The sequence below is a fragment of the Amyelois transitella genome, chromosome 16 (assembly GCF_032362555.1).
Source record: "Amyelois transitella isolate CPQ chromosome 16, ilAmyTran1.1, whole genome shotgun sequence".
NCBI lineage: Eukaryota > Metazoa > Arthropoda > Insecta > Lepidoptera > Pyralidae > Amyelois > Amyelois transitella.
In genome coordinates, this window is record NC_083519.1 from 1,697,955 (window position 1) to 1,711,308 (window position 13,354).

The window sequence follows — 13,354 nt, forward strand, 5'->3', positions numbered from 1 at the left end:
TGTTGGTGGCGGGCCAGGCGGGGCGGGGGCGGGGGGCGGGAGCAGGGTGTCACTCACCATAGCTGCCGTAGCCCTGCGCCGGCGGCTGCTGCGTGTAGTTGTTGGTGGCGGGCCAGGCGGGCGCGTGGGGCGGCGCCTGCGGCGCGGGCGGCGCGCCCCAGCCCTGGTAGTTGCCGGGGCCCGCGCCTGCGCCGGCCGCGCCGTAGCCCGCGTACGACGTCTGCCCGGGGGAGGTCCCCCAGCCTTGGTACCTATAAATGACGTCGACGTAACTACAATCGCTGTATATAAGGGGTGAATGTCATATCTCCTGCTTGATTGATTTGTACGAAAGTTAGAAACGTTGAAGAGTAGAAATGTTGCAACCCTATAGAAAATTATAGAATTAGAAAGTATATGCTTGGCTGCGTTGGTATCCCACAAACATCTGAACGAACCAACGACTGAACTGTCGAAAGCACTGCCTGGATGTGGAGAAATATTTACATAACCCTTATGTTCAGAAACCTATATCAATTCACAATAGGCTATTACACTCTTTTTTGAAAACTGTTTTAAATCAATCCTGAGACTGTGTTATACCTATAGAATTTTTATTAAAATTTTTTGAAGCCGAAAAGTGCTCTAAAAACGATTTATTATTTATGATTTTGTATTTTCGCGCGAAAACGCCATCCGCCATGCTGTTTTGACTCGTGACGTCATACTTTTAGTAAACAATACGGCTCTACGTAAGACTAAAGTAAAAAGATTTTTGTAATAATGAATTACAATACATATTGTTGGTGTCTTGTTCCTGAATGCAAGAATACAAGTATAAAAACACCAGAAAAATTTTGGATTCCACTGCCAAGTGATATTAAAATGAGAAACACTTGGTTGAAATTAGCAAGAAGAGATCCAAAGGCATTGTCTACAAAATCAAGATTGTATTTCTGTGAAGACCACTTTGATGTAAGTTAGCATTCATTGTAAATAGTAAAGTAACCACAAGTCATGTTAATATAACACCAACAACCTTTGAGTACTTTTAGGTTATGTTATGAACCTATGATGCGAGTTGATTTCATATTATATACTTATTTCATGTTTTAGCTCGAAAACGATATGAAGAATTATACAGAATTATACCCAAAAACGTGATAGAAATTTTTAAATTTCAAAATAAACAGCCTGACATCATCAATATGTTTTCGATTCGATATTTGTTTACTAAAAGTATGACGTCACGTCAGTACCCAACATGGCGGATAGCGTTTTCGACTTTTGAAGAACAGATTAAAAAAGAGGATTTTTTAAATTGAATTATAAAATCCATATTGCACTTTTATGAATAATGATCGATGTTTTTCTTTTATTTTTTACAAAATCTATAAGATACGTGCATTTTTATATTTTTTTTTACATGGTGTAAAATAGCCTATTGTCACAGCCTTCTTAATACAACTAACTGCCTTGAAGACATGCTTTAAATATTAATATTTTGACCTTCTAAAATCTTCACATTACGTCCCAATTTACTGCCTTAAAGTCATGTCATAATGAATTCGCGTGGGTGTTCGCACAAGTCAAATAATACCTTAAGAACAACCTGCATTCATCATCATCTACAATAAGTTAGTTCAGTGTGTTTTTATGCTTGCTGATTATCAATATTTTGAATACTTGCAACATAAATTAATTTGCCGAAAGACATAACAAATGACTTTACTAACATGCACTAACGTAATTAATAAAAATTGTTTACACAATAAACTATACATGTACAATCCAAACTCACCCTTGCATGATGTTAGGGCCCGCCATTGGCATGTTGATGGGGGGGCCGCCCATCTGCCCGTTGTGCCCCTGGATCATGTTGATCGGGGCCGCGGGCGGGCCCCACTGGCCGGCCTGCGGCGCGTCGCCCGGCGCGCTCATGCCGCCGCCCATGCCGCCGCCGCCCGAGCCCAGCTTGCCCGAGCCGTCGCGGGGCTCGGCGCGCTTGATCTCCACCTGTACATACACACACATACATACATACATGTCTATATCACTTGCGAGGTGAAACTTTATTGGTTTATACATCATAGTTAATAAACAACCGTCATGGTTGTTTCCCTAATAAAGATAATTTAATAATTAAAATTACGGTCTGAACTGAAGACTGAACGGTCACGTTCAGTTATATGGCTATTTGATGGAATTGAGAATCAAATATTGACAGGTTGCTAGCCCTTCGCTTAATAAGAGGAATATCAAATTTATAAGCCTATGCCTTAAGTGACGAAAACTACGGCACGGATTTTACATATTATACAAAAATATTAATACAGTAACGAAATACCAACAAAAAATCAATAGCCGCCATATTGGGAAAAGTCTACTCTGTCACGTCTTCTATTAAACATTTTTTTAAGGGTATTTACAACGTAGCAAATGTAAATTAAAAGACATTATGATAAATAATAAAAATTATAATCTACCTGCTTTCCATTGAGGTTAATGAAGTGCTCCTGTGTCACTCTCTCGACGGAGAGCTCGTCTTCAAATGACAGGAAGCCAAAACCTTAAAATAAAAGAACAAATATCACATTCAGTTTACTTCCATCTATGTTCCCAGTTTTATCTTGCAACTGAATATGAAAGATTCCTTTTATCTTGAACTAAATTTTGTCAAACTATGTAGTTGCCACCAACCAAATAAAGTTTTGGTAAGAATTATGGAAACCACCCAGGACATGATGACTTAACGAGAGTTCATACTGTGTATTACCATGGCAATCTAAGGCAATCCATGTGAAAACTATAGCCTTTATCTATTTCAGTACACAATGTACATTAAAGGGACGCAATTTACTGTATTTTCATCATACATAGGCACATCCATAAATAAAATCACGCCTTTCTCCCGGAGGGGTAGGCAGAAACTACATCTTTCCACTCGCCACCTCACTGCATACTTCTTTCGCTGCGTCCACATACATTCATGCAAGCTCTTCGATTTTGGGTACACATCATACATACCTCTAGATTTCTTCTTTTCCTGGTCATACATGATGACCACCTCCATCACCTTGCCGTAGCGGCCAAAGAACACCCTAAGATCTGTCTCTGTGATGTTGGACGGGAGACCTCCAAGGAATACCTTAGGGTATCCGCCCCCACGCTTGGGTTTCTGCAGGGTGCGCGGGTTGCATGGCTTTGGATCGATGGTCCTGTTAAAAAAGAAACATTTATTTTTATTTACGTCAGCTACAGGTCACACCTGATCACCTATTTTAGTATTTGGTGAAGAATTTTCTTTAAGCATGGTTACAGTAAGAATAATCTCGTCCTCGTCTCGAAGCACGTCGAAAGGGAAAAAATTTTGCTAATTGCTGGTATTGGATGTTTTGATGTCAACTTAATAAAAGTTCTTGTGTGTTTCGGAAAGTGGAATAAAAGTTTTACTCAGTAGTAGGATAATACCTATAGGTGATTGTTGTTGTAAGTAGGTTAGTACCAAAACTATAAACCTACTAATTAAAGTTACTGGTTCTTACCTATTCAGAGCAACGGCATAGATCTATTTGTAAAAAATCATTTGATAAAAAGTCTATCGAGTAAAACAATAAACAATAACGGACGCGTGCCGTGTTTCCTGAATAAGTTATAATAAACGAAAATATTTATATCGGTGAAATTGAAAACCTCACCCATCACTGACATTCTATCTATGACTATACAATATAAATATGGGGCAAAGTTATTTATTGTGCCGCGTAGTTCCCGGCACCAATAGAAAAAATAATTGGACCATTCCATCTCTTTCCTATAATAGATGTCGTAAAAGACGACTAAGGAAAGGGATTTTTCTTGTAGTCGATGGGCTAGCAACCTATTTAAACCAATCATTTGTCATCAATTTCACCATTAAGCCAAGCTGAACGTGGCCCTTCAATCTGAAAACTGTTGGCTCTGTTTACACCGCAAGGGATAAAGACGTGACTTAAATATATATGTCGCAAACTTATAGACTTCTAGACTAGGAAATCTGAAGTATATGCTTGTCTGCGTTGCTGTCCCACAAACATCTGAACGTACCAACGACTGAACCGTCGAGGGCACTGCCTGGATGTGGATTATATACATTCAGTCAGAAAAGTATCGGGAATGGATTATTTATTTATGGTTCCAAATTCAAATTTTTGTTTTTTTTTGTTGTTGTTAGATTGGCACAACTGTTTTCCATTTTGGCGCGGAGTTTGAGTTGCATCTGTTGTTTACATTAAATACAGTGCTATTTTTAGTTATATCATATCTAGTGTGTATTGCTAATTTCATAATGGATAAAAACATCGAACAAAGAGTTTGTCTTAAATTTTGCATTGCCAATGGAATATCGTGTTTGGAGTCACTGAAAATGTTACAGAAGGCTTACGGTGAATCGACTTTATCAAAAACTCGTGCTTATGAGTGGTACAAAGCGTTCAAAAGCGGTCGAGATGTGATGGAAGATTTGCCTCGCTCTGGTAGGCCATCAACGTCTGCAACTGAAGTTAACATCGCAAAAGTGAAGGAAATAGTGACTGAAAATCCTCATTCAACTTTGAGAGAGATAGCCACCGAACTTTCTGTATCTCACGAGTCGATCCGTACCATTTTAACTAATAATTTGGGTATGAAACATGTTGCCGCTCGGCTAGTCCCAAAAGACCTGAATTTTTTTCAAAAACTCAATCGCATGAGAGTCGCTGAGGACATGCTAGAACGAGTCAATTCCGACCCAACATTCATGAAACGCATTGTTACTGGTGACGAGACGTGGGTTTACGAGTTTGACATGCAAACTAGTCAACAAGCTTCGGAGTGGCGCCTTCCAACTGAACCGAAACCGAAAAAACCACGCCAAAGTCGTTCAAAAGTCAAAGTCATGTTGACTGTTTTCTTTGACTATCGCGGTGTTGTGCACTCGGAATTCTTGCCGGAAGGTCAAACGGTAAATAAGGAATATTATTTGAGTGTTATGCGGCGTTTAAGAGAGCAAATCCGACGAAAATGGCCAGATTTGTGGAAAGAAAATTCTTGGATTTTGCACCATGATAATGCACCTTCGCACAAGGCCATCATTGTGAACGAATTTTTAACCAAACACTCAACAAATACCATCGAGCAACCACCATATTCACCAGATATGGCTCCAGCCGACTTTTTTCTTTTTCCTAAACTCAAATTACCACTTCGTGGCACCCGTTTTCAATCGGTAGAAGACATAAAAGAGAATTCGCGGCGAGAACTGACCTCAATTCCGGAAACAGCGTTTAAAAAATGTTTTGATGATTGGATTATTCGTTGGCGTAAGTGTATCGTTTCTAAAGGAGCATATTTTGAAGGTGATAAAATAAATTTGGATGAATAACAAACAGTTTGTGTATTATTGATCTTTTCCTGCTACTTTCTTGACAGAGTAGTATACTGACTACTGTAATGAAAGATCAGAGTCCTTATATTATTTCCTTTGTATTAACTCCATTTTAGGGAACATAGTACAGTGGTTTCATTATTTGCTTTTCGTACTTCAAGTATTTGAATTTGACAGAAACCCTACCAGATCCCATATCTTCGTTTTGTTATTGTTTCGTTAAAATTAAACTACCTATGAGGAGACGCGACGTCAATTTCCAACTCAATCAGTAACGAGAAGTTTATTAAACAGTAATTCAGTCAGTAACAGTAATTTTATAATAAATAATTGTAGATAACACGTTGGTTAAGTGGTTTCCAAATCGACATCAAAAATTGTTCAGTTATACTAGTATAAGCATAGATAAACCTCTTGAATGGGCTCACTTCCTCACGATGAATAAATACTTGGAGAATATATCTAAAAGTAGGTTTTGATTTTGCAGGTCCGATTAATCTAGGATAAGAAAAGCCCAACAAACAAAGGCATGTATGTATTTGTGTGCTTTGCAAAACATTTGGAATTAGCGTCCGATTTAGGAACAGATACATTAAACAGTTTTTCTTTCATCTCGGCTAAAGGCTAAACTTACAAAAGGCCGAGTGTAAATTTTGTTAGCATGTCGCAAAATGTATATAAATAAACTACAAATTTTCGGAAGCACTATGCGTTTACGACTCCATTAACATAAACGAGTATTCATACGGCGGCTCCTGACAACGTTAGCTTTGGGTTATTAACACGACTACACGAACTGTTACATCTTAACCTACATAATATTTAACCACGAAAAAGCATTTCAAGATAAAAGATTTCTCATAAAATTTTAAATTTATTAAGCCCAAATTCTGAATAAAGTATCATGTGCAACAATAAGTTTTATAGAAATACATACGGTACAGACTGTAAAATTTGAATGTGCAAATATTCTTTTAGTCCGTTAATAAAATATTTAATACCTGATAATTGGAATTTCAGCTAATTCAATTTATACGCAATTATGAGAGATAAAGCTATAGCTGATCTGTGAATTTTGTGAATTTTTTATCAAATCTAATCCCAATGAAAGAAAAAAATTCCATAAACAAGGCCATAACTAACATTTTTGATAAAAATATGTCGCTCTCTTTATAAAATCATCGCCACAAGATACTTCATGTAACCAATAACTATTTATCGGGTCGACGAATGTTCAATTCCTATTGTCGGTATTCCAACGGCCTCGAATACGTAATTACTAAACAATGCCGTGTCAAACGGATTTCAGTTATTGGCATTCCAGTTAAACCTCTCTTTTTGAAAGCTACATATATTAAATCCGCAATGAATCACACATCTACTTGATATGTCTCTGCATGAAAAACAATGCTAAATTTCAAAATTATTTTCCGTGATAAATACTTAAATTTTAAAGCACTGACTCGATTATCTCTGGCAAAATAAAGATCGTTAAAATAAGTACCCACTTACTAGTAAGAAGTAACAAGTTTGCCGGTAAAATATTAATTTATTCATTGAACCTTACAACAGCGTTATAGGCTTATCCCAAACTAACAACACTAAAGTTAGATTATTCTTTCGAAATCGATACAAAATACAGTCTATATAGTTTCCATCCCCTCATTGCAAAAACCTGTTTTCACTTACGCTAAGCACTCATGCATGATAGAATTGTGTGAAAAAGCGACTAGCTTCAACTCTGTTTGACATTTTAAAACTCGTTTTATTAAACAGGGGAATTAATACAACACTTGTAACGGCATTTAGACAATGTGCTCTATTTCAATACATAATTCATAAGAGCTATTTACTTTCCCTATAATTTGTTCAGAAAATTCCTCAATTCACAACAGTCTCACGTTAACACGTTAACACTCTCTTTGTATATTTATTTAGCGTAACCTGCTTTCATTCATCTTCTTGACATGACCAAAGAATCTAAGCATTCCCTTAACACGCTGTTCCTTATCCTGTCACTCAATTTTACACCGATCATAGTCCTAAGCACTCTTATTTCCATCGCGTTTATTCTACTGTCGTGGTTCTTCTACCAACCAACTTTAACTCATACATGGGACCAATACGCACTTGTACACCGCCAAGCGAGACTTTTTAGACAACGTATGCGGTAAAAAATCTAACATGACAGATGGAGAAGGAACACCGAATCAAATCATTTACATGACTTTGGAAGAGAACTTGACCATTTCTGTGAATAATTTGTGATAAAGTGTGCTTCAACAATAAGTCCATGTCTAGAATTTAATGTGAAACTTCGCATGTAACGTTTTCACGTAATCTTGTATTCATAATTAATTTCTATTTATCTTAAATATAAATAAACTGGATATTTTACAGCTATTACACATACTTTACTTTGAAATACAATCATACTCAAACTAAATATTGTGAGTCGTAAAAGGCGAAGCTACAAATAGGGGAAAGGCTAATAAACTTGTGATTCTACATACATATAGGCATTGGGCTAGCAACTTGTCACTATTTGAATGTCGATTCAATCTTAAGCCTGTTGGATGTGACTGTTACTGTTTGAACCCCGAAACTATAACTAACTATAAGACTATCTAAGTCTTTATCCCTATACTAATATAACTTTAGCATGTGAATAACATCAATCAGAATATATTGCTACATAATTTTGCCTGCGGATAAAAGAGAGCTTATCTACACACTACACTTATTTTCGTTAATATTTGAAAACCTTACGCATTTTATTTACACTGAAAACAACACCAACCGGCACGTTTATTTTGGCGTACGTTATAAAAATCAGGTCACATTTTCCGTTCTTGACACTGTGACATTAAGACGCATTTACGTAACAGAAATAACTTTTTAATTCAATTAACATTCTTAAATCTTGCTGCTGTAACAATCATTCTTAAAATTTGTTATAATAATTTTGTTATCCTGAAAATGACCCATTTTGGTAAAAGCGGATTTGCGACATAATTAAATGCAAAATATACATTTCGGACATACATCGCTGCTGAAGAGGGAAATATACTTGCACGTTTGCACATAAAGTCTCGGGTAAAGATTGTGGTCAATTTAGTTACCTTATGATAAAATCTTTCATATTCAAAACATCCCTTAATAATACATTAATCTGATACGAGTGTTTTGATGTACCGTCAAAACTTAAGGTTTAACTGTGACGCCTGTCATTAACATTATAAAAAATTCTATTTATAATAGATCGCGATGTCACGGTGAGGGAAAACATCGTGATGAAACTTGCACATTCAGGCAACCTTGATCCAATAAGGTTTTGGTTTACCTGCAAAGGTAGCGGAGGTCAGACGGGACTCGCTTCGTGTAAAAACCTTACTCACCCAATCCAGGATCCATGGTCAAGTGCTAACTACGGGATCCTCTCCAGAGTGGTGAGGATGCAACAGGGACTACAGTCAGGCAGAAGATAATAGATCGCGATAAATACAAGTCAAATGAACGCAACTAGGACCGTCTACGAGGAAGTTAAAATTGACGGTTCAATCAAGGTAACCATCGCACTTGTCTATACTTAGCGTGACAATAAATACTAGACTAGACAGATAAATGCATGATTTCTATTTTAGTTGCTTTATGACCGACTTGAATTAAGGATTTCCATTTCGTAGCGGAAATGAAAAGAAATACCTTATCCATTTTTGCTATTTGTCAGTGTCATATCATTAAAATCGATTCACTTGTGACATTTTAAAAACTCTCAAGTCTCTATGACAAGCAAGAAAACTAATGGATTGTGCGGAATGACCAAGTTCTCGCAGTTCATGCGTAGGTTACAGCTACGTATGCTGTTTTGCGTAACTATCTTTCGGCGGTAAGGATTTAGGATTTCTGGGTCGGATGCAAAATGAGCACTTACCAAAAAAAGCGCAAACTGAAGCTTCTTCACTTCTTGATCAATCTACTAAACGAACATACCTTCCAGCCAAGTGGTTTGGACCATTCTGCAACACCATGTTGTTAACATGGTAGGGTCAGCAAAGGTGACAAGGCCGAATCCCCTTGACCGACCAGAATCGCTGTTCTTCATCACTACGTCGATCCTATTCACATTACAATCAAAGAACATACCTTCCATCCAACTGGTGCGGTCCATTCTGCAACACCATGTTGACCAGGGTAGGGTCAGCAAAGGTGACGAAGCCGAATCCCCTAGACCGCCCGGACTCGCTGTTCTTCATCACGACACAGTCGATCACGTCGCCGTATCGTGAGAAGTAGCGCTGCAGGTTCTCCTGCGACGTTTCCCATGATAGCCCACCGACGAATAATTTTCTGCAGGAGATAATGGTAAAATTAGTGATGCATATTAATAAAAAAACAAAAAGAACGGATTTGTATTTAAAAAAATTTGTCCTTTTTTCTTTTAACTTATTGAAGCTACTGGACCAATTTGACAAAAATTGATTCAAGAGTTACATAGGCTACTTTATTTTGGGAAATTTTACAACAGCAAAGCCCCAAAGCATAATCCAGTCCACACTTATATATAAAGGGAAAAGATCTGCATTGTTTTAGGGAGAAATAAACTTAAAACATTCAAATCCTTCATTGTTCCACAAGGTGTACCACACTTCAGTTGTAACTACTTTTGTTGGAAAGCAAAAGCCTCCACACATAAGCTTGTAAACAAAGAAGTTTTTAAAATCAAGCTTATTTAAGAATTTTGTCAAAAAATTTACAAGAAGGCTTTTGAAAGCAATGGCTGAAAGCAATGGCACACATGTGCTTAATTATGTTGTAAAAGTTATTATGCGTCTGTCTCTCACAGCTTGAGCTTTAAAAGTAAAAAAAGGAGCATCATTGAAATTCTGGTTGAATATGGAGTGACAAACACCGTACAAAAGCTAATTGTTAATAAAATCAAGTTTACTTGATTTTGGTGTCAAATTAGAAATTCCTTAAATGTAAGTAACTAGATTAGTCAGGATTAAATACAGTGTGATTCATATTTTTTAATCATTCAAAAAACCAGAAATATTTATGGCAATTTGATTTGCTTATCACCACTACACATTTAAGTACTCTGTAACACAATAATTGGCTCACAAACAACACATTGGCCACTGCTACCGTTATCAGTTTCTTAAATTTATTTAACATATCACAATTGATAAGAACTAGGTCAATAGTGTAGTTCTGAGTGTACATCAAATTTATGAGTCCAAACATTTTTAATTTAATGTACATGGCTTCACAGGATTATTGGCTCTAAATCAGTTAATATGCTTCATGCACTTAGTTCTTGTGTTGTGGCTACAGTCAAGAAGATTTCCAATAAGTACCATCATACTTACCGAACCTTTACCTTTGAAGAACCTTACTGAATATACCTTCTATCTCACATAAAACTGTACCTTTAAAGTTACCTTATCCTTGATGTCCCAGGTAAGTTTAGAGGTATGGTTCTATTGGTAAGTATGAACCCTCATACTTACCAATAGAACCATACCTCAGCCACAGTGTGGTAACACTTAATGGAGAGGATTCATCATCCAAGCAACGAGCTAACATTTTGTTTCCTGAACAGAGCCAATAGTCATAAAAAGACTGACAGGTCACGTTCAGCTGTTTGGCTTAATGATGGAATTGAAATAATGGTTACTAGCCTATCATTTAAAAGAGTAATCACAAGTAGCACAAGAACAAGGGCTTAGCCCTTAGTCGCCTTTTACAACATCCATAGGAACCACATGGCACCCAAATTAAAATTAGCTTTTAAGTGATCACAGGGGAAAACAACAAACCTATTTTGTTGATTTATTGCATCAATGTCAAGATAAAGATAGAACAAGTACCCAATCAGAATTTGGCGGGTAACTTGATGCAATGTGCTACTAAAAATGTAATTATGCAAGTAATAGAAGGTAGGTACATAGTGTTACAAAGGTCTTTAAAAACTAATTTATAACTAGATGGATCACCTCATTAAAATAATATAAAATATTTGGCAATATCTCCTATTTTGGCTATGGTTTGTAAATAAGAAATGAATCGGATGAGTGTATAGAATGCCTGGAGGCAGGATTAACCCGACTTTAGAATTTTGTTTCTGTATTTAACTGATACCATCCACATGTTTTGTGGAACAATGATAATAAGTAATAATATGTAAATACTTAGTAAGTGCTATGTACTGGTATCAATAACAATGTTGAAACAGAAAATACCATGTGTATAATGTGAATGCTGTAGTTGCCAGGCAGACTTGCAATGGTGAAAGTGACATTCACTTTAAACCAACAAGCCTTTTTAATTTTGCGAATTTTTGACCTGTTTTAATAAAATATCTGATCTTTGTAGGAAATTGTGATAACATTGATTAAAACATGAATTTGTTTTCGACATATCGAACAGTAATCGACATGTTGTAAAGGCTAAATAAATAACAAAAGTAGGTAGTGTTGGGTCTGCTATCGACAGCGTGAAAATGATCGTGTTTACGTAAAAATGCCATGCCTTTGCAAAACTTTCCATGTGACTGTGACATTTATATATTTCCAAAACGTGCCTTTCGAAGCACCTAGGCAACCATATGCAAATGATTCAGCACGTTCGTCGGTGTCTCGGAGATCGTGCTACGCGGCACATCCAACATTGCTCCAATAACCTCATTAACAATTAACAATATTCACTAAAATGTAAATGGTTTCAACAAATATACCTACGCTTACTAATGGCCTAACAAAATAACCGATAAGAGAAAGCCACGATTAGTCACAGAAAGGTTAATTTCTGAAATATTGATGCGAAGTTTACACATCGTAGATTATAGTTTACATGAATAGTTACATAAACATGTTCACGCAAAAATATGACTGCATAATTTTTTTCCAAAATTTCGAGATTTATTTTACCCATGGGAAAGTAATAGCTGCCATGATCGCTACGCAAGTCGCACGGCGAGGCTTGGGGTCGGTGGCCGCTAGCCGGCAAGGTAAAAGGCTAATAGAACGTATGAATACTTGCTAAAGAGATAGAAAGGCATTTCATACTAAATCTGACCCAAAAATCAAGTTCGATGTAAGGAATATCCAGCGATTCCTGATAGGTCAATATCTTCGCTGGCTAAACGTGAAATGCGACACACCAAGCGAACATGCAGTTTGACCTATTATAGATGCCACATCAAGGAAAACACTAACCTTATGGGAATATAACATTAAACAATTGATTCACTTACCCCTTCTCGTCATCGTCCATGTCTGGATTCATACGCATAACTTACTACTAATTAAAAATAATTATTGGCACCGGTAAGAAACCTTAACCACACAAGCACAGACCCACACGAACGATTATGGCGGACCAACCACTTCCGCTTTCTCAAAAAAAAGTCATCGAAAAAGGAAGTTGTCACTTTCACTTTTAATTATTCTTTTAATTTAAAATGTATAATTAATAGCAAATATTACAAATAATAAATAATAAGAAGTAATATTAGTTTTAACAAGCGACCTCGCAATGCAATGGCTTCTTTAATTTAGTCTATTATCTTCTAAAAGTTATGAAACGATAACATTAGCGGGCAAGATGGCGACAGCTTGGACTTCGGTGTTGCTAGTAAAATTAAATACATGCACAATATTTTTTAAGCTTCATGGCTTTAGGCACAGATTTAAAATCATGGTTAGATTGTGTTACAGTTCGTTCCCTACAGATTGCGGAAGTCAGATGGGAACATGTAGCTAAAGGATGGAGTCATTTTTGTGTATCAACCTTAATCGTGGTCACTTAAGCACCTCCTTTTTAAAGACAACACAACGAGAATAGCGCCAGAAGGATGATAATTATTCCTGTGATTTTTAAGTTTGAACTATGACTATGAATGCTAAAGTTATTTACTCAAAACATGATAGCACTTAACTGCCATCAAGTCTCAGGGCTTATTCACGA

At 36.7% G+C, this 13,354-nt stretch overlaps 1 protein-coding gene across 3 annotated transcripts in view; it reads right to left on the reverse strand.

Annotated features, from left to right (window-relative positions):
* Nucleotides 1-12,878, reverse strand: part of LOC106143308 (heterogeneous nuclear ribonucleoprotein 27C) — a 28,918-nt gene extending 16,040 nt beyond the window's left edge. Inside the window, exons 1-6 of one of the 3 annotated variants that reach the window (XM_060948529.1) lie at nt 12,642-12,878; nt 9,530-9,733; nt 3,007-3,197; nt 2,466-2,548; nt 1,781-1,995; nt 58-251 (exon numbers count right to left, since the gene is read on the reverse strand). In XM_060948529.1, the coding sequence (XP_060804512.1) occupies nt 58-251; nt 1,781-1,995; nt 2,466-2,548; nt 3,007-3,197; nt 9,530-9,733; nt 12,642-12,679 (925 nt within the window). In that variant the 5' untranslated portion in view covers nt 12,680-12,878. The remainder of the gene's footprint in view (nt 1-57; nt 252-1,780; nt 1,996-2,465; nt 2,549-3,006; nt 3,198-9,529; nt 9,734-12,641) is intronic. The other 2 variants (XM_060948531.1, XM_060948530.1) reach the window with 2 other exon arrangements.
* Between the last annotated feature and the right edge of the window lie 476 nt (nt 12,879-13,354).